General features: G+C 36.6%; 6 protein-coding genes and 1 non-coding gene across 9 annotated transcripts; 2 read left to right on the forward strand and 5 right to left on the reverse strand.

Moving 5' to 3' along the window:
* Positions 1 to 457: 457 nt before the first annotated feature.
* LOC111799747 (cytochrome b-c1 complex subunit 9-like) lies at positions 458 to 2829 on the reverse strand. Its single transcript, XM_023683206.1, has 3 exons — positions 2564 to 2829; positions 1809 to 1856; positions 458 to 683 (listed from the first exon to the last, which is right to left on the reverse strand). The coding sequence occupies exons 1-3, from the start codon at positions 2678 to 2680 to the stop codon at positions 633 to 635; spliced, it is 216 nt and encodes a 71-aa protein (XP_023538974.1). The 5' UTR covers positions 2681 to 2829; the 3' UTR covers positions 458 to 632.
* Positions 2830 to 4073: 1244 nt separating this feature from the next.
* Positions 4074 to 8975, forward strand: LOC111801132 (protein CIA1-like). Of its 2 annotated transcripts, XM_023685118.1 has the most exons (10): positions 4074 to 4491; positions 4788 to 4934; positions 5093 to 5311; positions 5429 to 5493; positions 5613 to 5678; positions 5837 to 5908; positions 6674 to 6736; positions 7705 to 7774; positions 8097 to 8180; positions 8710 to 8975. In XM_023685118.1, exons 1-10 carry the CDS (start codon positions 4297 to 4299, stop codon positions 8779 to 8781), a joined length of 1053 nt encoding a protein of 350 aa, XP_023540886.1. In that variant the 5' UTR covers positions 4074 to 4296; the 3' UTR covers positions 8782 to 8975. The 2 variants fall into 2 exon arrangements, 1 of the variants encoding a protein (XP_023540886.1); XR_002816088.1 differs by lacking the exon at positions 8710 to 8975 and having other exon boundaries at positions 5829 to 5908; positions 8097 to 8175.
* Positions 8976 to 10125: 1150 nt separating this feature from the next.
* On the reverse strand, positions 10126 to 10947 carry LOC111800630 (protein BIC1-like). Its single transcript, XM_023684415.1, has one exon. It carries the CDS (start codon positions 10692 to 10694, stop codon positions 10269 to 10271), a length of 426 nt encoding a protein of 141 aa, XP_023540183.1. The 5' UTR covers positions 10695 to 10947; the 3' UTR covers positions 10126 to 10268.
* A 486-nt stretch (positions 10948 to 11433) lies between these two features.
* TRNAI-UAU lies at positions 11434 to 11507 on the forward strand. The gene has a single exon. It is a non-coding gene; the product is annotated as a tRNA-Ile (tRNA).
* A 208-nt stretch (positions 11508 to 11715) lies between these two features.
* LOC111800628 (protein ABSCISIC ACID-INSENSITIVE 5-like) lies at positions 11716 to 14473 on the reverse strand. 2 transcript variants are annotated; one of them, XM_023684414.1, is made up of 4 exons: positions 14210 to 14473; positions 12956 to 14033; positions 12817 to 12846; positions 11716 to 11916 (listed from the first exon to the last, which is right to left on the reverse strand). In XM_023684414.1, the coding sequence occupies exons 2-4, from the start codon at positions 14012 to 14014 to the stop codon at positions 11824 to 11826; spliced, it is 1182 nt and encodes a 393-aa protein (XP_023540182.1). In that variant the 5' UTR covers positions 14015 to 14033; positions 14210 to 14473; the 3' UTR covers positions 11716 to 11823. The 2 variants fall into 2 exon arrangements, with proteins under 2 accessions (XP_023540182.1, XP_023540181.1); XM_023684413.1 differs by having other exon boundaries at positions 12956 to 14473.
* Positions 14474 to 15804: 1331 nt separating this feature from the next.
* Positions 15805 to 19623, reverse strand: LOC111800978. Its single transcript, XM_023684919.1, has 4 exons — positions 19443 to 19623; positions 18558 to 18820; positions 17993 to 18469; positions 15805 to 16361 (listed from the first exon to the last, which is right to left on the reverse strand). Exons 1-4 carry the CDS (start codon positions 19534 to 19536, stop codon positions 16065 to 16067), a joined length of 1131 nt encoding a protein of 376 aa, XP_023540687.1. The 5' UTR covers positions 19537 to 19623; the 3' UTR covers positions 15805 to 16064.
* A 2564-nt stretch (positions 19624 to 22187) lies between these two features.
* On the reverse strand, positions 22188 to 23266 carry LOC111799701 (protein YIPF5 homolog). The gene has a single exon (XM_023683146.1). It carries the CDS (start codon positions 23119 to 23121, stop codon positions 22363 to 22365), a length of 759 nt encoding a protein of 252 aa, XP_023538914.1. The 5' UTR covers positions 23122 to 23266; the 3' UTR covers positions 22188 to 22362.
* Positions 23267 to 24499: the final 1233 nt, after the last annotated feature.

Genomic DNA, 24499 nt, shown 5'->3' on the forward strand with positions numbered 1-24499 from the left:
CGAAGTAGAATTACAGTATTTATAAGCTTAAAGGTTGGTTTTATGCAGGACAGTAAAAAAACTGACAAAAACCAACAAACCGAACCAAAGTTAACCGCTCGGGTTGGTTCTTTTAGCTCATATTTGATATGTTCGTTTATTGTTTAGTAGAAAACCAATTTTCCGGTTCAATTCTCAAGCTTATACTTAAAAAAGAGAATCAAATGCATAAATTGTTATAGTTTCTCATTCTACCAAATTGATCATTGTTGTAATTGACATGTACTCGCTTTTAGATCGAAGGTTTAAATCTTAACCCACAAAGGACTAATTTGCCAAAATTCTTTCAATCATCTGAGTTATCTAACTCCCTCTATTCATAAACTAGAACCGAAGTCATTGCAACTATGCCACTGCTAAAATCCCAATATCCCAGATCCTCTTTTCTCGATGATCAAATATAATGCACAAAAGCTTGTAACTCCGATCTCAAGCAAATAAAATATGATTAGAATCTCATGAAGAAACACAAATGTTCCATGTCAAAAAGACAACGTTTTCCCCATTGGAAATATATTCTCATTTATCATCCTAAGCCACCAGTTTTTACCTCTTCAATCCATGAATGTGTAGCTTTCAAGCGGCTAATAAATTCATTCTTCCGATGGTCTCTGCCCCAAAACTGAAATGTCCTCATACCGTTTCTGCACACCATCATATATCGAAATAGAGTTGGGAATGAGTTATGAAAGCTATTAATCAATACAAAAATTGTTTAGTAGCATCTTGTGCAAGCAAGATTGTAATAGAAGGATGGATATTATAGATCAACATATAATAGGAGGAAAAAAAAAAAAAAAAACAAATAAAATAGCGATGATTGCAAATACTATCTACTTTGCCAGTGTGTGTGGTAACTCTAACAGCCCTTCTTCACCAACTAGCAGCAACCTTAATGGCCGTCATGGAAAAAATAGACGTTCCATTTCAGACTTTTTTTTAGTTCAACAACATGTGGGAGTGAGGATTCTAACATCTAAGGATATAATACCTTAACCATTTGAATTATGCTTAGGTTGGCTCCATTAAGACCTTTTAGATTCAAACCAACTTGGGAAAATGTTTTTAGTGACTCGCGTTATTCATTACTGACAGCTCACTTAACATACAAGTAAAAGGAACCAACCCACTTAAGAAACAAGTAAAAAGCAGCAATCAAAAGCCTAAGTGCTTATAAAAAAAATTGTTTTTGAACCATGAGGACATTGAATAGACAGACTGCGTAGGTGTGGTTTATAATTATCCCACGAAAATTCTAATACAGCCTTAACCTTGTAGAAATTAAGACCTTCCAAAACTTAAGAACACAAAGAACGATTTTAAAAAATAAGGAAGAACGAAAACACAACAGATGAAATCTGAAATAAGTACTACTTTATTGTCATTTTCAAATTCAATCTGTACCGAATGATGAATGGCATTTGAACGACAAGTCCAAATAGCTTGCTTGTGTTCAAAAAAATATGAGAATTTCATATGCATCTTGATGCATTACACCTGGAAGTCATTTTAAACCAGATGATGAAATAGAAGAGATCATGAAAATGCAAGGGTTCTGCAATGCCATAATCTTCAACACAATAACCACAAATAGAAGCTGAAACTGATCGATAATTTGAAGCTGATAACAGAAAATGGGAGCCAAAACATCCAGAATAAAAAATCAAGCATTCCGGATTTGGAGAACACAATAAAAGCCAAAATGATAGTCTATGTGAATGTGTACATAAAAAAACAAAGTAAATCATGCATGTGGGTAGGTTCCATACCCCGACATTGTTGTACTCCCAGAGCTTGTGAACTCCATAATCCACAGCCTGCACCAATGGAAATCCAGGCATTAAGGTAAAAATAAGATACCATAAACTTAAAGTAACAACACAAAACCAAGCAACTCATAAGTCCCACACTACAATTTAAGATGCTCAGGCCCATTACATAACAGTGCATAGAACAAACGAAGAAACGTCCTTATGTTTTTTTTTTTTTTTTTTTTTTTTTTTNTTTCATTATCGTGTAAAATTTAAATAAATAAATAAATGGAAGTCCTTTTCTATTGTAAGCAGACTAAATAATGGCCGAATTCCGCATTTCCATACATGAAGAAAACATACTAAGTTACTTTACATAAATTAAGAATCTGCACACAATCGTGAAAGCAATTCATAGTAATATTTTGAATCAGTTCAATCATGTAACCGTACTTTTCAATTGATGCCAGAAACCAATATATGAATCCTCTACTCCTAATCAATTCTCCTTGTGCAGATAAACCATAAATTTCAATACAGTTCCACCTACTTCTTCTAGCCGGCGGTCACACATGAACAAGCTGTTCGTTGAATTTTTTTCATGGATCAGCGAGAAATGACCAGTCAATCAGGCAGTTTAATACCAATATTTAGTAATTTGCAAAAAAACTAGATCCTCAGATCAAACGCGGAAACGAAATTAATTAATTGACAATCCAAAAAAGAAACATAACAGACATAAATTAGCATAAAGATGAGGTAAACAACATTACCCGTTCTCCGACGAAAGCACCGGCGATGATGAAGGTAACGTAAACAGAATTACGGCGCATAATCACTCTGTACAGACCTTCGAAAAGGCCTCTGCTTCTTGGACCTGCCGAATTCATTCTCGATGTTCTCGCGAGTTCTTTGCCTTCTGATCTAAGCGTTAGGGTTAGCAAAAACTTCTCGCGCCTTTGGTTGAGAGAAGATGGGAATGGAGTTGCTTGATTTCTCGAAGACGAACTGTAAGGAACTTGACTGCAATGGACCGGTTTGAATTTCTAGAGAACCGTTATCGGTCTTGTTGAACCGCTTCGGTTTAGTAGAATACTCCGACCTCCTAAAAAAAATGTTTTTCTTGAACCAAATTAATTTTCTAATAAATACTTATAAATTTTATTAATTTAAAATGTGTTTATTGTAATTTATTTTATGTAATTTTAAAAAATAATAAATCAAAAGTATTTAGAACTATATCAAAATATTACCATTAAAAGAAGGTCCCAACAAGTGGCGTCCAAGTTGCCAAAAAAAAAAAATAAATAATAATAATTAAAAAAAGTACAAAAATCTCATCATCACCCTTCAATTTCAAATTCTTAAAGTTACATTTCAATTCGAGACCTTTTTTTAATAGGTACTTAGCACTATTGACCCGTGATCCCGAGCACTTATTTATTATCCATAATGGTATGAGCCCACTTTAAGCATAAGGGCTCGTACCAATAAAGATGTATTTCTCCTTATAAATCCAAAATCATTCTCTAAATTAACTAACGTGGGACTCCTTCCCAACAATCCTCCCCTCGAACAAAGTACACTCTCCAGCATGGCTCTGATACTATGTCAAGAATCACGATTCTCCACAATGGTATGATATTGTCCTTTGAGCATAAGCTCTCATGGCTTTACTTTCCCAAAATGCCTCGTATCAATAAAGATGTATTCCTTACTCATAAACCCAATAAACCCACGATCATTCATTAAATTAGCCAACGTGGGACTCCCTCCCAACAATCCTCAATAGCCCGTTTTAGTTTTTTTTCTTTAAGTTGGGTTGAGTTAAATATTTTAAAATCGAAAATTTGGTTCGGTTTGTGAGTTTATATATATATATATATATATTTGTCTTGTCGATCAGTATGATTATAATCCAACATAACCCTACTTTAAAAAAGTATTTAATTTTTGTAAATGATGGAGCGAAATAATGTGACTTTGAAAATATTTGATATTTTAATTTTATGAGACTTTCATTACTAATTTTAACAAAAAAAAAAAAAATAATAATAATAATAATAAATAAATAAATAAATAAATAAATTTATGTCACCAATTTGAATAAAATAAAGTTTTATGAGTATGGCACAAATCATAATGGAATAACTTTGTTAATAGTCGAAAATTTTAATAAAATCTTAGCTATAGTTTCTTATTTTAAATTCTATCAATTTTATATCATACTGAATTTTTTTTATGTAATTTAATTTAATATGTAATATTAGATCATACATATTTCCAGTTTCCAATTTCAATAGAGCCGTGAAATCATTGTCTTGCTTCATTAAAGCGTTAAATCTCTGTAAGCCGACGACACGTTGAGGAGAGAACCCGCGGCGGCGCGTACTTATCCCTTCGCCGGCCATTAAAGTCGAGCTCCAGAATCTCCGGCTGCGTGGAGCTAGGGCTTGATAATCTTCCTGCTTTGCCGGCGATTTGGGAAAGAAATACCATTCTTGTGATGGAGCTTTGGGATGGCCGATTCGAGCTCAAGGAGACTGCAAAGCTTGAAGGTCACACTGATCGGGTATGGAGTCTGGCCTGGAATCCCGCCACCGGAGCTGAAGGAATTCCACTTGTTTTTGCGTCCTGTAGCGGCGATAAAACCGTTCGTATCTGGGAGCAAAGTCCTTCCTCTGGTTCGTGGAATTGCAAGGTTCTATTTCATCTGTAGATTTGTATTAAATGGATTATTATTAGAGTAGTTCTTGTGGTATTCGATTTTAACCTGGATGGAATCACTTTAGTTTAGTGGAAATTGTTCATTGAGTTGGTAGTTCTTTTACTATGACGTTTTCACGAAATATTTGGATTAGATGACTAATCGAACCAACTCAAGTTTGCATCTAAGAAAGTTCCTCATCTTCCAAGAATTCGTTCTGTTTATTTTGCAGTTTTATATGTAGGTGATTGACATTAGGAGCTGGAATGCTAATGTAGTGTTGTTTGCAGGCAGTTTTGGATGAAACGCATACTAGAACTGTTAGGTCATGCGCTTGGTCACCGAACGGAAAGTTATTGGCAACTGCAAGCTTCGATGCCACCACAGCTATGTGGGAGAATATCGGGGGTGACTATGAATGCGTTTCTACCCTAGAGGTAGTGTTCTGCCTATCAAGTATTGTATGCATTGTCACTATTCATTGCAAGATTTTCTCCTGATGATCTATATGAATACTGCTATCTGCCATTTTATTGTCCTTGTCTTATCCAAGTATCAGTACATTGAAAAAGCTGTCTTGTTGGTTGACTTTTAGGGTCATGAGAATGAGGTCAAAAGTGTATCTTGGAATGCTTCTGGTTCTCTACTTGCAACGTGCAGTCGAGATAGAACTGTTTGGATTTGGGAAGTATTGCCAGGAAATGAGTATGAGTGTGTTTCCGTGTTGCAAGGACACACACAGGATGTAAAAATGGTTCAGTGGCACCCTACCCTGGATCTTTTATTCTCATGTAGCTATGATAACACTATCAAGGTACCTAACTCTTAGATGGCTTTGAAGACTATTTCAGTTACTTTTTTTCGTCTGCCTTTGGAAAGTACTTTGGATTTGCACAGGTGATATTAATTTATGATGATGAAACCACTTCAGGTTTGGGCAGGTGATGATGACAATGATGATTGGCACTGTGTTCAGACTATAGATGAATCTAACAAGTACATAACTATTTCGTTTTTCTACCATGTTTTCCTACAAATCTATCATCATTTCCGCAGGGCAGTTAACTTCAGTCTAACTAGATTGAACTTGATTATGATTCGGATTTTCTTCTCAGTGGTCACTCTTCTACTGTTTGGGCCCTTTCTTTCAATGCAACTGGAGACAAAATGGTCACCTGTAGGTAGGCTGTGTGTGTGGCAGCAATAAAATTTCAAATTTTCTTGGAAATTCAAATTACCCATTTCTTCATTCATTTGGAGTTAATAAGAAATGATTTCAAACCAAGTTTTAAATTATTCCATTGGGTGGATCTAATTTGACCATGGTCTAGTTTTGCAGTGATGATCTCACCCTTAAAATATGGGAAACAGATGAGACAAGGTTGCATTCTGGGGATGGCTATTCACCATGGTGAGGGATGCAAAAATTTCTTCTTCTTCTTCATCATTGTAATTATTATAATATGGCTTTGGAGTAATGAAACTTATTGATCTGATAAGTTTCGATGCAAGGTGCAATGTGATATGTTTTTTTTATTTTTTATTTTTTATTGTTAGTATATATTGGTTGGTAGGTTTTTGTGCTTAAAGTACAAGCATTGGCTTGGAAGGGTAAGAAATATTCATAATATATATCATTTTTTCTAAATGACACGGTCTCCTTTGATTAAAACCTTGTAATCAAAGGAGTTAAAAAGGGATTGTGGGTGAGATAAACATAACAAGAGGGACTAATTTACAGAAAGATAAACATATGAATGTCTTGATGTATATGCGTGCTCATGAATAATGCAGCAGTAAAGTACTTCATGTGCATCTAAATACACAGTCAACGTGATAATGTTTCGGTGGGTGGGGTCTAATAACTCCCTTTATTTCATTCCTCAATGAAATTTGCTCCTATTTCCAAAGGAAATAATTCTTTTTTTCTGTAGTTATACTTAAATGGGTTTATTAACTCCCTTTAGTTTCTTCTGTTGTTCAACTTGTACTATGTCACATGCTTCTGTTGCCACCCATTCATAGATGTTTCGGATCAATTTAGTGTGAGAGGCATACTCAAAGAGTTGGTTCTTTAATGGGACCATCTTATTTGTAGCTTCGTTTATCTCCAAATATTATGGTACATCTGTTTTTCTGTAACCATGCTGATAGTTCTTTTATCTGGTTTTGTTAGGAGGCATACTTGTACTCTTTCTGGAAATCATGATCGAACAATCTTCTCTGTTCATTGGTCAAGGTAATATTACACTATTTTGTGTAAGGCTTTCATTTAAGGTATATGAAAGATTTTTGTTTATCTTGTGCTACCGTGTCTAAAGACGATTACTCCAGTAGTTAGCAAGAAATTAAGGTGTTCGGAAATTTGGTCATAGTATTATAATAGTAGAGTGCTTAGTTTAATTTATTCTCCATTTTGGAGCCTCTTGACAGCCTGAATAAGACAAACTTTCATTTTTTCAGTGATAATTCAGTTTCTTACAAGAAAAGAAAAGACAAGAAAATCATTTTTCAATGTATCCGTAACTCAGTTGATGAGTAGCTTTATTTACCTATATAATGCTACCTTTTCTCCCCAATTAAAATTATCAAGAGAAGAGAAGGCTCCCTTCCACTAATAAACACTTAATTCATTTCATCAATAATAGATACATGAGACATTATCAAAAACCAAAGGGTCACCAAAATCATCGTATATTGGAAGTCTTGATGAAAAGTGTTCTCAGAAGAAAAAAAAAAAAAAAAAAAAAAAAAAAANAAAAAGTGCCCCACATGTACTTCACCTCAAGGAATCGGCTTAGCTGTAAATACAACTGAACTAGACCAAATCCCCATGAGTTCAAAATATCTTACTGTGGCCTCCTATTTATGTTATTAATTATCATAAAAGTTTCTTAACTAGTCAAACATGGTAAGAGTTACGTTGACAACCAAATGTAAAAGTAGGTGGTTGTCTTGTGAGAATAGTTGTAATGTGCGCAAGTTGGAAAAGTTGGAAAGTTTACCGCACGTACTCGCTGCAGGAAATTCACTTAGTAATAATCTGTATTGTCACCCACAAATTTTAATTGGGTAACGTATTATGGTTTATTCTATGTAACTTTTATATTACCTGTGCTTTGCAGCGTTTCTTTTGCATCTTATATTGTAATTTCTATTTAACCATACATCTATGTGGCTGATGATTTTTGCACGTGAATGTGACAGAAACGGCATAATTGCTAGTGGAGCAGCTGACGATGCTATTCGTTTGTTTGTGGAGAATCAAGAGAAAATGGTAATGGAGGCTTGCCTTACCTTGTTATTAGCATTTGCTCGCATCTGTACTATAATGTATCTAGACATGTGTATTACGATATCATTATTTCGTATCTTTTGGAAAATTTTTGTCATGGTTCGGTGCAGCATAGTACGATTGTTGGACTGTTGTTACTATGTTCTTTTAAAAATATTAATGTGGGCCTACAACCTCTTAAAAGGAAGTAAAGATATGTTAAGCTCATGTTAGCATTTAAATATGCTATTAGTTCCAAGATGCAACATATTGTGGAACTTTCAAGTGAAATGAAACAATATTAACCACTCCCTTTTCATCGCAGGTTGATGGATCTTCATTCCAGTTGCTATATAAGAAGGAGAAGGCCCACAACATGGATGTAAATTCAGTGCAATGGAGCCCAGGGGTAAGGCTCTTATTTCAACCTGCAAAATGTTTTACACTAACTAGCATTTAAAGTTATTAGCTCATGACTGGAATTTAACTATAGTCATGTATGGACTTCGAGTAATCGCATTTGATTTCATGGTGCTACTTTTTGTTGACTCAAATCCTACAGTAGCCACCATCTTGCAGAACCACCTATTTAAGATATCAAATGTTATAGAGTTAAACCGTTGTTTCATAGGATTAAGTTGAGATACACACGAGCTAGTTTAAACGAGAAAAAACATTGAAAATTTTGTTGACTTAAACGGTTGCCGAACTGCCCTCACCGTCATCGGTTCAAGTGAAAGTTCAAAGACCTCAGGTTTATAGACCCCTTTGCCTTGAGCTGTTAACTTCTGTCTTTTTGCTGGTCTGTGATATTTCAAATGACTTATTGCACCTATTATCTCTACTTCATACGAGATGCCACACATTTTTCCCAATCGTCGTTTCGGTTTAAATACGAAGTTCTATCGTTCTAACCTTTTGAATCCAACTTCTGTCAGGAGAAGAGGCTTCTTGCTTCAGCGAGCGACGACGGTACAATAAAGATATGGGAGCTGGTTTCTGTTAGCTAATCCCTGAATTAACTTTTCAAATCATGGTTGTCACATAGCATTTTTATACGAGTAACCTAAGAGGATCATGAATTATGTGAATTTCCAGCTGGTAGAAAAGTACCCATAATTTTGTGAACTTGTGTTTTGGGCCACTCATCTATTAATGTCTTCGTTATAAAAATTTTAATGGTATTGTTGAGTCTTGTTTACTATTTCTGCTTTTAAAGTTATTGAAAATTCTTCTCATAGAAATGCATAAGTGTTTGTTTTTGTATTTTGATTGTCCAATCAAGTATTGTGAAATTCTTCAAAAGTACCTTTTTTTATGATCTAAAGTCGCTTTTTTTTCTTTTTCTTTTCTTTTTTTTTTTCCATAAAAGTTATTCCAAGCCCACTTTGAATGCTTGGTTGTGATTTAGCTATCCAAGTTGTTATTGGAGAATCTTATATCCAAGAATTTGATATTGGGATATTTGATTATCCAAAGCTTTAGATTACTATTTTTTTTTCGGGAAGAAATTATATAAGATATTCTAAATTACTAAGTTTTTAAAAAATGAGTCAAATATTATAAAATATTTAAAGTTAAATTACAAAATTTAGTTATCGAAATTTTGAATTTGTGTCTATTTGATTTTTAAATTTTAAAAAATTATTACAAGTTCATCAACACTTAAAAGTGGGTATGTTCATAGATTTTTAATTTTACAGTTTAATATATATCAATAAAAAATGGAAATTTTAAATTTTGTGTTAGATAAACTAAATTTATAATTTAAATTTTGTGTTGATAAATTAAATTTATAATTTTGAAACTGGATTAAACAAATAAACAAATTTAACCATGTTAATTGGATATTTAAACTTAAAAACACAAAATTACACGTGGCCAAGTTTTGTAAACTCTTTTATTTATTTATTTTACATAATTTAGTTTTTTTTCCTTTGAATTTTGCTTATTCTATATTCACGAAAACTGTAAAATCTTGTTTTACCTAAAATAAAATAAATAAAAAGAGTCAAATACAGTTTTTTTTTTCTTTTCAATATAACAAAACTATATTTAAAATGGATTATTTGAAAATATTTTAATGAATTTGTAGAGTATTTCATTGATTTGCAGAGGACAGAGAGAACGAAAAAGAAGGGAAAAAAAAGTTTCATAGTTCAAAAATTTTTAAGATTTTATTTTAAATAAAAAAAAAAATAGAGAGAGATGAATAGATGCAAATAAATGGTAAGGGAATAAAAATAATTAAAAATAATAATAATAATAATAATAAACAATAATATTATTGAAGGAAAGCATGAAGAATTCATAATTGTATTAATTAACAATAAAATGGAAAATCAAATGGCGAATGAAATAAAAGCAGTTTTGTTTGATTGTGTTTCCATTCAAATTCCTCTTCCCCAAATGTTGGAAACTAATAATCTTCAAAGCTTGGGAAATGAATTTTCTTTGTTTTTTATTTCAATTAATCCTAAAAAAATTGACTGTAAATTCAGCACCTGTTCTCCACTCTGAATCCGCCATTGTTGGCCCTTCTTCCTTCTTCAACCAGCGCCGCCCTCGCCAACCCGATTCCAGTCGGAAATAAACAAGCATCGAAGCCGGAGCAATCAATCCACTCCTTCAGAAGCTCCTCTTGCCCCCATATATCCGGTATCCAGACTCGCCCGGCCATCTCCCGCCGGTGCCTCTTCAGCCTCTCCCGTCCGCCTTCCTCCTCCGCCTCCGCCGCCGTTGTCATCTGTACTAGCATTTCCTTACCCGCGGCGACCTCCTGCACTTCCGATTCCGAGCGTTTTTTCGAAGCCAGAGACTCCAGTTCCTGTTCGATTCCGATTTTCTCCGCCGGTACAGGAGCTTTCTCGGCCGTCAATGGCGGCGGAGGAGGAAGAAAAGAATGAGGACGGTGAGATTCCATCTTTCAGAAACTCTCTGTTCTTCTCATGCGGAAAAACCCTAGACGAAAGCTGGGTCCGCCATGGAAGAGGATTGTGGCGATGAATTTAGAGGGATTTGAAGAGTGAAGTCGAAATTAAGGAATGAAGAAAAGAGAATCCACATGGAGAAATCGGAGGCGTAGATTTGTAGGAGGAAAGATATGTGGTTTTGGTTTTGATTGGGAATTTGGAGCATTATGAGGCTGATGTTGATTTTGGTGAGCTCCATATGTGTTCAATTCATATACATACATTCATTCTACAAATTTCTTTATTACCAAACACCACCATCTTCCTTTATACACATATCTTTCTAATCTTTTTCACGTCTACATATCTTAGCTCATCATTTTGAACACGGGTTTAGTAAATCGATGCATATTTTTTTACCCACGTGTCGAAAAACTATACAAATGAGTAAAAATGATTCAATAAAGCTATCACAACATAGCTGTTTCAAGTTACTAATGGATAAAATTGACGTGATCCATTTGAAATCTAGAGTCTTAAGTTCTGCAAAAAGAAAGATTTTACACCAACCCAACACTCTTCATGCTTAAAATAATGACGAACACAAAGTGATGTTGAGTCGAGCTCATGTTAGGTTGTTTTTAAAACCTCCAAATTGGTTTTGGGTTTAGAATATTCAAGTTACCCAACAAAGAAAGCCCTTAAATTTTTTAACGATGAATAATTTTAAATTCACCGTTACTATCAAGTGGTCCCGTAGCTCAGTTGGTTAGAGCGTTGGTCTTATGAGCCGAAGGTCGCGGGTTCGAGCCCCGCCGGGACCAATACTAAAAAGAAATATTTTTTATTTCATTACTCTTATTTTTTTTTTACCACAAACGCCAGACCATTACTTCCATTACTCTGGTTGTATGTACTTCATTTTACAACGCCTCGACAAAGTGAGAAGAAAACGGAATCAAATCCTGTAGATGGAGGCAGGTGAAGAAAGGAAGAGGAACAGCACACAGCTCAAATTCCTGCAACACAGTTAACATCTGCTGCTGCTGCTGCTGCTGGATGCACCAGGTTTTTCTCTGAACCATTGCATGTTTTTAGGGTTTTGTGTTCACCATGGCTACCACATTTGAGCATTTTGTTTCACAATGGGCAACTCAAGCTTCTCCTCATAACACCAAGCTTTTCCTTCGCTCTTTCTGCCTTCGTTTGAACGTTCTTTGTTCCCTCCAGGTACTGCAAAAATGGAGTTCCATCTCACAATTTACACAACAATTGCTAGCTATATGTAGCTCAAATCTCTATGAATTTAGAAACACATTCAACAAATTAGGATCGGTTCAAATCTATTGCTTGCTTGCTTGCTAGCCGATATTGTCCACTTTGGACTTTTCATTTCATGGTTTACCAAGGCTTTTCCCCTTTTCCCCTCACAGAATTCCACTCAACGTTTTTAAAACGTGGTTTGTTCCCCTCCCTAACTGGTGTGGGATCTTACAATCCATCCCTCTTCAAGACCCATTGTCCTTGCTAGCACATTGCCTAGCCTCCTCACTCACACATCACGTGATGTCTGACTTTGATACCATTTGTAACCGCTTAAGTTAAGCTCACTACTGGTTGATAAGCCTCCTCACTCACACATTGTGAATCTGATACCATTTGTAACAGCTCAAACCCACTACTAGTTGATATTTTATACTTTGGACTTAGTGTCCTTGTTGGCACACCGCCTAGCCTCCTCACTCACACATCACGTGATGTCTGACTTTGATACCATTTGTAACCGCTCAAGCCCGAGCTTATTCTCAAGGTTTTTAAAACGCTTTTGCTAGAGAAAAGTTTCCACATCTTTACAAAGAATGTTTTATTCTCCTCTCCAACCGACGTGGGATCCACAATCCATCTCCCTTCAAGACTCAACATCCTCGCTAGCATATCACTTAGTGTCTTCCTCTGATACTATTTGTACCAGTCTAAGTCCAAACTCATTGCTAACCGATATTGTCGTTTTTAAACGTTCGGTTTCGAGTTCTCCTCAAAGTCCCTAAATTACATATAGATAGAAAGAGGTTTCCGCTCCCCAACTAAGGTGGAATCTCAATCTCACAATCAAGAAAGAAACGGAAAGGGTACCTGTTGCTTTCCCTTCCTCTCAAGCTCTGCCTGTTCATGTTCCAAAACCAAAAAACAAGAACACAAAATCTGGTTAGAATCACAACAGTGGACAATTGCTGTCTAAAAACATCAAATGTTTTCACATGATGTTGCTTACCAAGGCCTGCTTAAGCTGTCCATTTTCCTCTCTTAACTGGTTCAGCTCTGCTTCTAACTCCACCGTGTAAGCCTGTTTTCTAGCTCTGGACCTCGCCGCCGACTCCCTGTTCTTTATCATCCTCCTCTGTCTCCTCTCCACAACTTTCTCAACTGCCCCATCAATCACTCTCTTCCTACCTCTCAACCCAAATTGATTCGACTTATCCACTTGATTCCCGCACATTCCATCGGAGGAAACTGGACTCACAGGCGCCGCCATCCCCAACGGCTGAGCAGGCGGATATCCTCCTCCTCCGCCACCACCATAAGGAGCCTGTGACGAATAAAAACTGTTTCTTTTCCCATTGCTAGCATACCCAGTTGTAATGCTACCACCGCCAGCTGCAGATGTACTGAGTCCAATAGGCCTTGAAACATAACCACCACCAACGGCGTGGTTGCTATTCTGGTACAAACTATACTGCTGCGGTGGTTGCAATGCCTGCGCCACTCCTGCTCCGCCGCAAGGCTCTCGAACAACCCCTGCTTTGATCAGAAAATCCTCCAATGTCATCTCCCCAAAAGTGGGTTGGCGCGCGGCGGACTCTTGTGAATTGCTGTTTTGACTCTGCCCCTGATGGCTCTTATGAATCTCCGACCAAACCTCTTCCACCGTCTTCCGACACAATGGCGAAGGAACTGTTAGTGAACCTTGGCGACCCAAGCTCGCTTGCTTCTCTATATTGCGTTTCCCCCACGACGCTCCGGTCACCGGCAGGTGAGTCTGGGTATTACTCAATGCCGCTGCAGCCGCCACGGCAGTGGCGGCGGAGTGGCTGCCACTAATTGCTTGGTTTTCCTCCGCCGTCCAAATGCTGGTGAGGAACTCATCCATGTTCATTGACCCAAAATTCTTGCCACTCTCACAGAGAGTATGCTGAAATTCGTCCAGTGTAAGAGAGTAAATAGAGGATTGTCTTCCAAGGGAAGAGAATCCATTGTTCTTGAGCTGCTGCTCAGACTGCAATGGCGATTCCGCTTCATCATGAGACAACATTTCTGATTCTGTTATCACCATCTTCAAGTTCTTCCAATATCTATGAAGATCAGTGAAAAAAAAAAACAAGAATATCAGAGATTTCATTAATGGATGGAGAAGAAAACGAGCAAAATTTCCCTTTTTTGTATTAATTTTCAAATGGGTATGTCAAAAACTCCAAATTTAAAGAAAACAGAGCTTTAATGGTGGAAACAGGGCAGCCATTGAAGCTACCTTTAAGAAATGGGGGAATCAGTAAAGATGAAGAGAAACAGAGACTACTATTGCTTGTGTAAGCTTGAGAGTTTAAACCATCAAATCCAAAGCTTTCAATCTAACAGAAGCCGCCATTAACGAAGCTTTCTCGAGCTCTGAATCTCTGCAACAAAATACGAAGCTTGAAGACGACAAGGAACAGAGCAGCGTGCTTAAACTACGGCCTCTTCAGTATATATATATATAGCTTTACTGGGTGTCTTGAATTAAAAGGGTCCTGGTAAATGGTAGCCTTTTGATGACATTGTCTTGGGGAAGAGCCAGAGACAAAATAAGGAGAGGTGGAGCCCACCGCTTAAATTCCTCGAAGTAAGAAATTATATTTATTTATTTATTTATTTTGTTAAGAGATTAATTTTTTATTTTTTATTTTAATTAAGGATTTGAAAATTGGAGGGCGTTCTTCTTTTGTTTGAACCTATCTACGAAGTCCATGACACGTGCAAGACACGTGGCTCTGTTTAGCTTTTTTGGACACTGTCTGGACTCTCGTAAACGAACACGTATTTTTTTTTGCCTCTAAGCTGGGTGGAGATTCTGTGTAGCTAGCTTACACACCTAAGTAGTGGATGTCCAATGAGCGTCTTCCACGTTAGCTGTTGTTTTGTTTCATTGGTGAATGCCGGGTAATTTTAGCAGCTTTAGGGTTATGACATAGAGGAGAGGTGATCTGGAGGGTACTTTGGATAGCGATATCGTCGCATGCAAGTTGGGAAAGCTGAAGCCTAGGCACGTGGTACTTTTTAGTTGGCTATTTAGCTGTTTTTTTTTTCTTTTAATAATAATATTATTATTTTACTTTTTTAACAAATAATATACTGAATATATTTTTAAAATTTGTTGAATGCAGATTAATAAAATAATAATAATTTGAAAGTCTATTCAAAGTTTGAGAAATCATAGACCAAAAATCACTATTTAAAAGTACGTAACTAAAATGAAAAATTACTAATTATAAATTTTAATTTTGAGCATTTGTATCTAATATATTTCTTTATTTTTAAATTATTAATAAATCTTTATTTATTAAAAAAGTCTCTAGAATTGAATTTTTTAATTTAATGTCTAATGAATTTTATAGACACCAACATAGTTAGGGTCACATATAAATTCTTATATACAAAAAAATATCATATTATAGTAGATTCTCTTGGTCCCCGCGACTTTGGCTTTTTAGAAAATCCCGCTCCTATATTGTGGAACTTGTAGCTCGACAATAGGAATGATTTATTAACGTTTTTTAGATTTAAGTTCAATATCATTCCTGCCACAACAATTTTAATGTATAAATTCATCTCGAATGCATCCTCGAACCTAGATTCTCTCCTTGAAATAATAGTTCGAGAGATTATTCGACGTGGTTATAACCTGAAAAAATATAGTGGCTCTCCTCCGAAGTCCTATCCTATCCCTTAGACGTATGGTCAAAACACAATTTTTGCAATTTCTATCTCGTATATCCAACGTATAAAATTGTAGGCAAATCATTCTAGCATACGCCAATAATCTTAGGTCAAGTGAAAAAATATAGAAGATTTTCAAATCCTACCTAATTTCCAACCAACAAGTATCGTCTAGTCTCAAGTGATTATCTCATAAGATTAGTCAAGGAGCATACAAGATAAGGTCGAACATGACATCATTACACACTTCGACATAATTACACACTTTGAACCCTAAATTTCAACCATCAGTAAGAGAGATGTTGGTAGACGTATCCATTGTGGTCATCTCATGCAATGTAGTAGCAAGGATGAGAGACAAAAATGGAGTAATGAAGAATCACCAACCCAGCAGAAGCTGTAATAAAAGCCTATTTATCATTAAGAAGAAGAGCTTTAATGATGGATTCAGACATACCATCAGCTATGGGAAACCAATGACCGGCACCTGCCACCTCGTGATAATGAATCCAAGGAAGCTGTTTAGCAATGTATCGTTGAAGCGTGACAGGCACAATCTTGTCTTCATCTCCATGCCATAAATGGACAGAACCTTCTCTTTCTGGGAATGGGTTTTCCAGATTCAGAGGACTGAATTCCCACCTCCCAAATCCAACGATGGCGTCCCTGTGGATAGATTCCTGTTCTCCTTGTTGGGTAGAAACATGCTGAGAATTTCATGCAAGGATAAAATGTTAGCTAGTTAGCCTACTTTAGCTTTACTTTAGCTTTAAAGAAGTACAACAAATATCAACAAATATGGGGTAGGTGTTGGAAATGATTGGGAGTAAGCCTCACATTAGTTAATTTAGTGGATCATTGGTTTATAAGTGAGGAATACTATCTCCATTGGTACGAGGCCTTTTGGGGAAGCCCAAAACAAAGCCATGAGAGCTTATGCTCAAAGTGGACAATATCATACCATTGTGGAGAGCCGCGATTACTATCATGGTATCAGAGCCATGCCCTAAACTTAACCATGTCAATAGAATCCTCAAATATCGAATAAAGAATTGTGAGTCTCGAATGTGTAGTCAAAAGTGACTAAAGCGTCGAACAAAGGGTGTACTTTGTTCGAGGGCTCCAGAGATACGATTCCTAATCAGTACGGTGATTTGAACCTCCTAGATACCAATTATCACCGAGCATTGCGTAATAGATTGATTAGTTTTGAGGGACAATGCTAGAAGCATTTTTAAGTTTAAAAACTTATTAACCACGAACTTGAAGTTTGGATCCAAATTGATAACTACTTGGTTTTTGAAAATTAAACCTAGAAATACTTTCACCTATGAGAACTTGAGTTCCGTTCTTTCTTTCTCGGCTATCATAATGGACTATTTTGATTCCAGGATCATATTTATAAGCTTTGTAACATAGGAAGACAGCCTTTTACCAGGATTCAATCCAGAATTCCCACTAATGCCTTCCAAACTTGTTCAGATGAATATTTTTCATTCCCTCTGTCTTCCAGTAAAGGCATTGCAAGGGGAAGCAAGACATCTTCATTTGGAACATTTCCAATTTTTCCTCTCCCATCATGACTACTCGTTCAGTTACTCCCTCTACTATTTCCTGTTGGACTGTCCAACCTAAGTGTTTCCCACACAGATTTAAATTTCCAAAAGCCACCAAATGCCGATATCTTGGCTCCTACTACTCTCAAACAGTACTTTTTATACCCTTCATTCTCTCTTGTTATATTATCCTTATTTACTCTTTCTCTGTCTACTGGACAAATACGTACCCTCGTCATAGTGCTTACTCCTACCATATATTCCATTGGATTCACCAACCCCTTAACACTAATACAAAAGATAGTTCCTATCCTTACCTACTCCTATCCACACTCCGTGTATTACATCACACTACTCATTCCATCCTTTTCCCACCAACCCTAACATACATAAAATGAAAGAGCGTTCTAAGGTTCCTATCAATTTGCCTCACTTCTATACGTGCCACCAAACAGTTTGGCAAACCTAATGTTATCCTTGTGTATTTGTAGCCTCTGCATTTCCCCCTCGTATGTATAATTTGTCTCCTTACCTAATTCAACATTGTTTATGGCAGACTTCTGAATGTACCAAACCAACACTTGAGGGGGTAGGACGTTGATTTTTCCACGTTTACTTCCATCCCACCTCTCAGATTTGGCCAAGATTTTTTATTTTTTATTTTTTATGTAAGAGCATAGGAATCACCATTGTGCACCATCTTTATCATTTAAACAGTCAGCGTTGAATAAGATAAGATCCAAAATGTAGAAACCAAAGTTTCATAAAGAAAATTCACATACCGCACATAATTCCCTGTCCACTCGCTTGGATTGGAGTTCTTTGTCTTGACGAGATAGAATGTTGGGATTAGATCCAACAACACTAGAAGAAGGAAACCATTTTTGTGTATACCACCAGTAGGTAAGCCAGGGGGTGTAATGAGCAACACGAACTGCCCACTGATCCCGCTGAAACTGCTGATAGAAAGCTTCCTTTGTTAAGTTTGCAGGGAGCCCAGGCCACCAATAGTTAATAACTGGCGCTAATAGTGCTGCCCCTGCTAGCCTGTTAGGAATATATTTTAGACAGCTCCAAACAGCCTGACTACCCATGGAAAACCCAACAACATAGAATTTGGATCCTAGTCCCAATTCATCAGCTAGCTCCTCTATATCAAAAGCAATAGTTTTCGCAGTTCGTTTCGGATTTGGATCGCTCTCTCCGTAACCAGATCTGTCAAATGATACAATGTAGATTCCTAGGTTTTCAATTATGTCCTGCAAGATGTCAATAGAGATTACAATTGAGTGTTTAGAAGCATTTCCAGAACAATTAGAACATTAAAGGGAGAAACATAGATGATACCCGGGAGATGGTGTTTGCAACAATGGCATCGTGTCTGCAAGAACCAAAGCTATGGACATAGATAATTTTGAATTTAGCTGAAGCTTTTGGAACCCCATGCTCCTTGTATGCCAAATACCTACCGTCTCTTAGCTTTATTCTTGGTGCTGTGATAGGAGGACCATCAGGGGAGCCACATATTTTTGGTGCAGGAGGCTGGATTGCCTGATAACCCCAGGCCAAAAACCCAAAAAAGAGCAGCACTACTGTACTTTTTAGCAATCCTGTAATTTTAAGTTCTAATCAGAAGAGCAGTAGATACAACGGAACAAGAACAAGAACAAGAACAAAATGATGTTAAGAGAAAATCAATCATGTTATTTGTTCTATAATAACATGGAGACTATCTATAATCTGTAACAAAATGAAGAGCCATTCCTACTCAGATTAGATTACAAGAGCGGCTAAAAGCCAAACGTAACACGGCAGCTAGTTCAATGCTTGAAATCCACACATACTACTCCGCTTAGCAGTAATGACAATTGGGGAAAATAAAAATGAAGAAATCCAATAGATTAGTAACAAGGAATAACAAGAATATGTTGCTAGTTTGATGGTGTAGACAAAAATTTCATGCCCGAAAGATCCAAAGCTGAGGTTAGAAATTGAAAACAGCACCATAAACTACAGATTAGGTCGATTTTGGTCATTGCTATAGCTTAGTCAACTTCATTAAAAACAAACGGAGAACTACAATTCCTCGTTACTTCCATCTTCAGATCACCAATTTCTTCAGAAACGAAATAAGCAACAACGCGTATCATTGACGTGCGAATTTCAGAATACGAGAAACAAAGAACGCCTAAAAATTCAAACAAACAGTGGAGAAAATGGAGATAGGAAAACCTGAAGAAATCGGGGAAGAACTGCTCTGCTTAGCTCTCCTTGTATGAGCTCTGGCCGATGCTGCGGAAATCTTCCTGTTCATACCACCCGCCATTAAAGCCCTCGGCTACTCGAGATCAAGTCAAATGGATAGATCTGAAGTGGGAAAAACAAAGAAATTCAAGCGCGAAGATGGCCTTTGTGTTTGTGTTTGTCAAAATAATATAATTTTTTTTTATTTTTCTTACACGTGTCTTTTTTTTTTTTTTTTTTAAATATTCTGCCTTACTAGCTACAACAAATTGATCTTGGATTTTTTTATTTTTATTTTTATTTTTTATGAACTTGTAATTGACCGATTAGTTTGACTTTGACTAATATACAGTTTGATATTTGTAATGAACAGAATTGGTTGTTATATTTGTAAGTATGACACAAATACATAATTTATAAATACAATTATTTTTATTAATTTCGAGTACCCGTTTGTCTATATATATATAGATAGATATTTCAAATGGGTCGTAAGTCGTTATGATGTATTTTCAATAATAAATTTGAACAAAAACATGCCTAGATTGTTTTGGTTTTAATAGTAATGAAAAAGTTGAGACGATGATGAACTATTATAGATAAATGATATCAAATGAACTATAAAGAGTGCATTTAAATCCATCCCTCCCTCGAAATAACAGTTGCCCAAGTTGTACCAATTGGATGCAGAACTTACTATTAGAATACTTAAGGGTTTAGTAGGATAAATTGTATGTTCTATGGTTATCATGTGATACTATGACGTTTAAACACGAGCCACTAAGGCATGTGGTATTAGAGCGAACTTCACCTAGTAAGATGTAGTTTGAAAACGAATCAAGAAAGAAGCTAATAGACATGATTGAACAGGTAGGTATCGCGTAGACATGATTGAACAGGTAGGTATCGCGTAGACATGATTGAACAGGTAGGTATCGCGTAGACATGATTGAACAGGTAGGTATCGCGTAGACATGATTGAACAGGTAGGTATCGCGTAGACATGATTGAACAGGTAGGTATCGCGTAGACATGATTGAACAGGTAGGTATCGCGTAGACATGATTGAACAGGTAGGTATCGCGTAGACATGATTGAACAGGTAGGTATCGCGTAGACATGATTGAACAGGTAGGTATCGCGTAGACATGATTGAACAGGTAGGTATCGCGTAGACATGATTGAACAGGTAGGTATCGCGTAGACATGATTGAACAGGTAGGTATCGCGTAGACATGATTGAACAGGTAGGTATCGCGTAGACATGATTGAACAGGTAGGTATCGCGTAGACATGATTGAACAGGTAGGTATCGCGTCTGAATAAGAATGACCATGAAAATAGGAAACCTCATTGATCAAGACATATTGGGTACAAATAGATGGCAACAACATAATCTAACCGAGCTCGTCTCGATGATCGAATACCTATCATCAAAACGAACCAGGAAAGACATAAAGATTAGTCAACTACCCAACAGTTACATGCTGCAGCCAGAAACAGCCTCAAGATTCTGGTAACAATCGTGGAGGCCTTAGATAACAAGTTGAGCTGTTCACTAAAACTAAAAGCTGAAATGTTTGTGGAACTTACTCCATGGGAGGAAAACAAAACAATTTTGCATTGTGAACCAACAATGAAACAATACGACGACTCGACATTTTTGCATTGTGAACCAACAATGAAACAATACGACGACTCGACATATCCTCCCACGATCTATCGATATATCCAGTAGATATCCTTCCATTTCTTTCCAACCAAAGGAAAGAAAAGAAAACTCTCATCTCTTACATATTTCCTTAGTTCTTATAAAGACAACATCTATGGTTCCTTGGTGGTAAGACCAACAATGCACAGGGAAACAATCTAAATGATTTCGCCATGAACCCGTATCGAGAAATAACTATCTATCATCCCAAACAACCTTCCACCTCTATAACCAAGCGACGTGCTAACCCAATTCTTTCTTCAATATCGTGTCAAAAGAGAACCAGAAACATCAAACCAGATCAGTTAAAAGAGCCTGCCGGCCTACTACATTCTTCAAACCTCTGCTGGTTATCATATCAGCAAGGGCACATTTCACTACAGTAGGAGGTACATACAGGGACATTGTAGTGTATGAAACTACCTTCTCAGAAACCCATTCAGTAGATAAATAAAAAAGGCGAAGGGAATACATAACAACTTAACCACGGGCGCATTACTAGGACATTGAACATGATCCCGCTAATAGATACAAAGTTCAAAAGCTGGTCAAATTGGTTCGACACATGCAGATGATGTTTCGATGGCATTCGATGCTTATGTCTGGACACTCAATTCTTCCAAAGAAAAAGCCTAAAGACCAGTTTTAAGTCTTTCAAAACATTGCATGAAGACGCTGTGATACTAAGACAAAAGAATAAGCAAACAACAGGTTCAAAATCCAAAAGAAAAGAGTGGAGGCCAATCATCAAGATAAGATGCAACTAAACTAAACTTGGTTTATCTCCAAGATAATTGCTCAAAGGGGCATTGGTAACGCTTGGATATTGAGGTGGAGGCAATCATCAACCAAGCATACCATACAAATAACTTGAAGTGTAGATTCAAAACAATCCATTCTGATGCCTACAAGTAAACTAGCTTAACTCCCTTAGAACTCAAGGACACATTTGTAGATCCTGTTTATCTCCTACAAAACTAACATGAGAAATGCCGACCATCCTGAAGAACTAAATAGAGAAATTAAAAGAACAAAGATATCTCATTTACCACATCAAGTATCCAAACTCTACCCATTTCACGTAATCAATATAGTAACAAAAAGAAAAACAATCAGGACTTGAGTGTTTTCTTTTTTTCAGGTAAGAAACGAAAGAATGCCAATGCTGATCAGATCAGAGAAGCATTTGCATTAGAACTAAAATATAACTAACAGAGAAAACAGAGTGAAAATCAAAAAACAAGCATACGCTATCAACCCGCGGTGCTCATCTCCACCATCAGCCAGAGAAACCATGAGACTCGTACAGATCCTCGTCGCCCACAACACAAAAACTCCGGCGACAGCGAATCTCATTATACCGGCTTGCGGTAGGAACAAGGACACTGCCGACAAAACCACAACCGGCAACATACAGTACCCAACCACGCTAGTACATGTGTGAAGGTTCAAATTACCATTCCGTCCGGCCAACATATTGAACACAACATATAGAAAGATGGAAGAAACGACAATCCATCCCAGAATCACGCCGAATTGGATCTTACCGGCGAGCAACTGGAAGAGGCCGAAGAACATGTAAAGGAGAATCGGCCCAGACAAGTCCGAGTCCTTGTGCACATCGGGTCTGACACGGAACGGATTCAGAATCGACTTGGTCTTCTTCCAGATTTGATCCGGATGGATCCCGAGTTCGTCGAGCAGGGGTTCTTCGTCTTCGAAATTAGCACCACCAGGGACAGACCCCCCAACAATAGAACCACCATAGATGCTACCGGAGGATGTTGAAGCAGCGGCAGCGGATCCGATGTCAAAGGACATAAACGGAATGCTGGAGCCGGTCGACCGAGGAGGCTGAAATGGCGCGGTCGCCACCCGCCGTTGTTGAAGATTGGGGTTGCCGCCAGAAGGGAAAACCACTGGCGGTACAGCGAATTCCTTCTTCACCGTCCCCATAGATTGCAGAAGAACAAAACTCCGAAATCTGAAACAGATTGAAATTCAAAACAGCTCTGAATCGAAGAATGATTTTGAGGTTTAGGGATTCGCCTCGCGATCGAATGCTCTAAACGTAGTGAGAGAAATGGTGAAATACTCGCGACAATTCGAAGCTCTAGAAAAGTAATAAAAGAAAGCGGTTTATATAGTACAGATTTCTAAGGGTATATCTGACTTTTCCCATTCCGTTTTTACTGGTTGACGGCACTTGTGGACAGGTTCTAGGCTAAGAATTTTCTAAGTGACTTAATGTGAGGTACGAAATTACATCTTTACCACCGTTCTTTATGGAAAACTACGAATGGGTATTTCTTTCTTTCGAAGTTTATTCATATTAGGAAATAAATTGATGAAGTCATTAAAATGATTTAATTTCTAATTATTTAGAAATAATCCTCTTAGAATTTTCAACCTTAATTACTAATTATGTTGACAATTAAAAAATAACCCTATCCTATTAATTTGATTAAAATATTCAAACAATCAATAATATTTTTATTTTGTCTCGTCTACAAATTTATTTAGATCATTTTCGTAACATATTGTCCTTGACCTAACAGTCAATTGACACGTCGATGAACTATATACCTTCAATGTCTTTACCTCTTAGCTCGACACTCTCCATCAATCTCAACTGATTATGAAATTTTAAGTTCCTACTCGAAACACAGTACGTATAAATGTTTTTTTGGGTTTAACTAACTTTAACCGCATCTATGCCTCTTTTCTGTGTTAACTCATTCGAAAAAATTAAGTCATTGCTAAAAACAGTACGGTAACTAATACAAATTTAAGGTTTCATTCTCGTTAGCAGAGTTTTGTATATAAGTAGAGCACAATAATAAAATTTTCTTTTTTTATGAAATTGAATATTGAGTTATTAACGCGTTAAATTAGTCTGAATTAATTAAAAAGAATTATATTCACACTAATTAAAAAAAATAACCCACGAATTGAATATAGATCCATTCACCGAATCATTGATAAAGCAATTCGACTTGGCGAGAAAAACAATTTTCAATAACTTGTTGATCCCTATCCCTCTCTTCCCCAGATTTCCAAATTTATCGTTTTTGAATTTCTTGGCTTAGTGTGAGATCGAAATATACCTACCTAACCGAATCTTAACAATGAGTGAATCAATGAGTGAAAGTATGAGAAATTGAGTTTAATCCCGTTTATAGCATATGGCAAACCAATCACTTCCCGAAGGGTACTAGCCTTCGTATTATTTAACTAAAATAATAATATAGTTTTTTTTTTCTTTTCGAATATTTATTCTTTTTGTTTTTTCATTTTTTAGACGTTTCTTCTAATCACTACTAAACCACTATTT

The sequence above is a fragment of the Cucurbita pepo genome, chromosome LG08 (genome assembly GCF_002806865.2).
Source record: "Cucurbita pepo subsp. pepo cultivar mu-cu-16 chromosome LG08, ASM280686v2, whole genome shotgun sequence".
Lineage (NCBI taxonomy): Eukaryota > Viridiplantae > Streptophyta > Magnoliopsida > Cucurbitales > Cucurbitaceae > Cucurbita > Cucurbita pepo.

Excerpts from the sequence above, each read along its gene's own strand:
- LOC111799701 (XM_023683146.1), bottom strand. The coding sequence starts at position 23,121 with ATGGGGACGGTGAAGAAGGAATTCGCTGTACCGCCAGTGGTTTTCCCT.
- LOC111799747 (XM_023683206.1), bottom strand. The coding sequence starts at position 2,680 with ATGAATTCGGCAGGTCCAAGAAGCAGAGGCCTTTTCGAAGGTCTGTAC. Across the intron at positions 1,857-2,563 it reads GTGCTTTCGTCGGAGAACGG|GCTGTGGATTATGGAGTTCA; the intron begins GTAATGTTGTTT and ends CCATTGGTGCAG. Across the intron at positions 684-1,808 it reads GGGAGTACAACAATGTCGGG|AAACGGTATGAGGACATTTC; the intron begins GTATGGAACCTA and ends GATGGTGTGCAG.
- LOC111801132 (XM_023685118.1), top strand. The coding sequence starts at position 4,297 with ATGGAGCTTTGGGATGGCCGATTCGAGCTCAAGGAGACTGCAAAGCTT. Across the intron at positions 5,494-5,612 it reads ACTATAGATGAATCTAACAA|TGGTCACTCTTCTACTGTTT; the intron begins GTACATAACTAT and ends TTTTCTTCTCAG. Across the intron at positions 7,775-8,096 it reads TGGAGAATCAAGAGAAAATG|GTTGATGGATCTTCATTCCA; the intron begins GTAATGGAGGCT and ends TTTTCATCGCAG.
- LOC111800628 (XM_023684413.1), bottom strand. The coding sequence starts at position 14,080 with ATGAAATCTCTGATATTCTTGTTTTTTTTTTTCACTGATCTTCATAGA. Across the intron at positions 12,847-12,955 it reads GACAGCTTAAGCAGGCCTTG|GCAGAGCTTGAGAGGAAGGG; the intron begins GTAAGCAACATC and ends GAACATGAACAG. Across the intron at positions 11,917-12,816 it reads AGAGGAAGGGAAAGCAACAG|TACCTGGAGGGAACAAAGAA; the intron begins GTACCCTTTCCG and ends CCATTTTTGCAG.
- LOC111800978 (XM_023684919.1), bottom strand. The coding sequence starts at position 19,536 with ATGGCGGGTGGTATGAACAGGAAGATTTCCGCAGCATCGGCCAGAGCT. Across the intron at positions 18,470-18,557 it reads TTGCAAACACCATCTCCCGG|GACATAATTGAAAACCTAGG; the intron begins GTATCATCTATG and ends GACATCTTGCAG. Across the intron at positions 16,362-17,992 it reads TGGACAGGGAATTATGTGCG|CATGTTTCTACCCAACAAGG; the intron begins GTATGTGAATTT and ends TGAAATTCTCAG.
- LOC111800630 (XM_023684415.1), bottom strand. The coding sequence starts at position 10,694 with ATGGAATCTCACCGTCCTCATTCTTTTCTTCCTCCTCCGCCGCCATTG.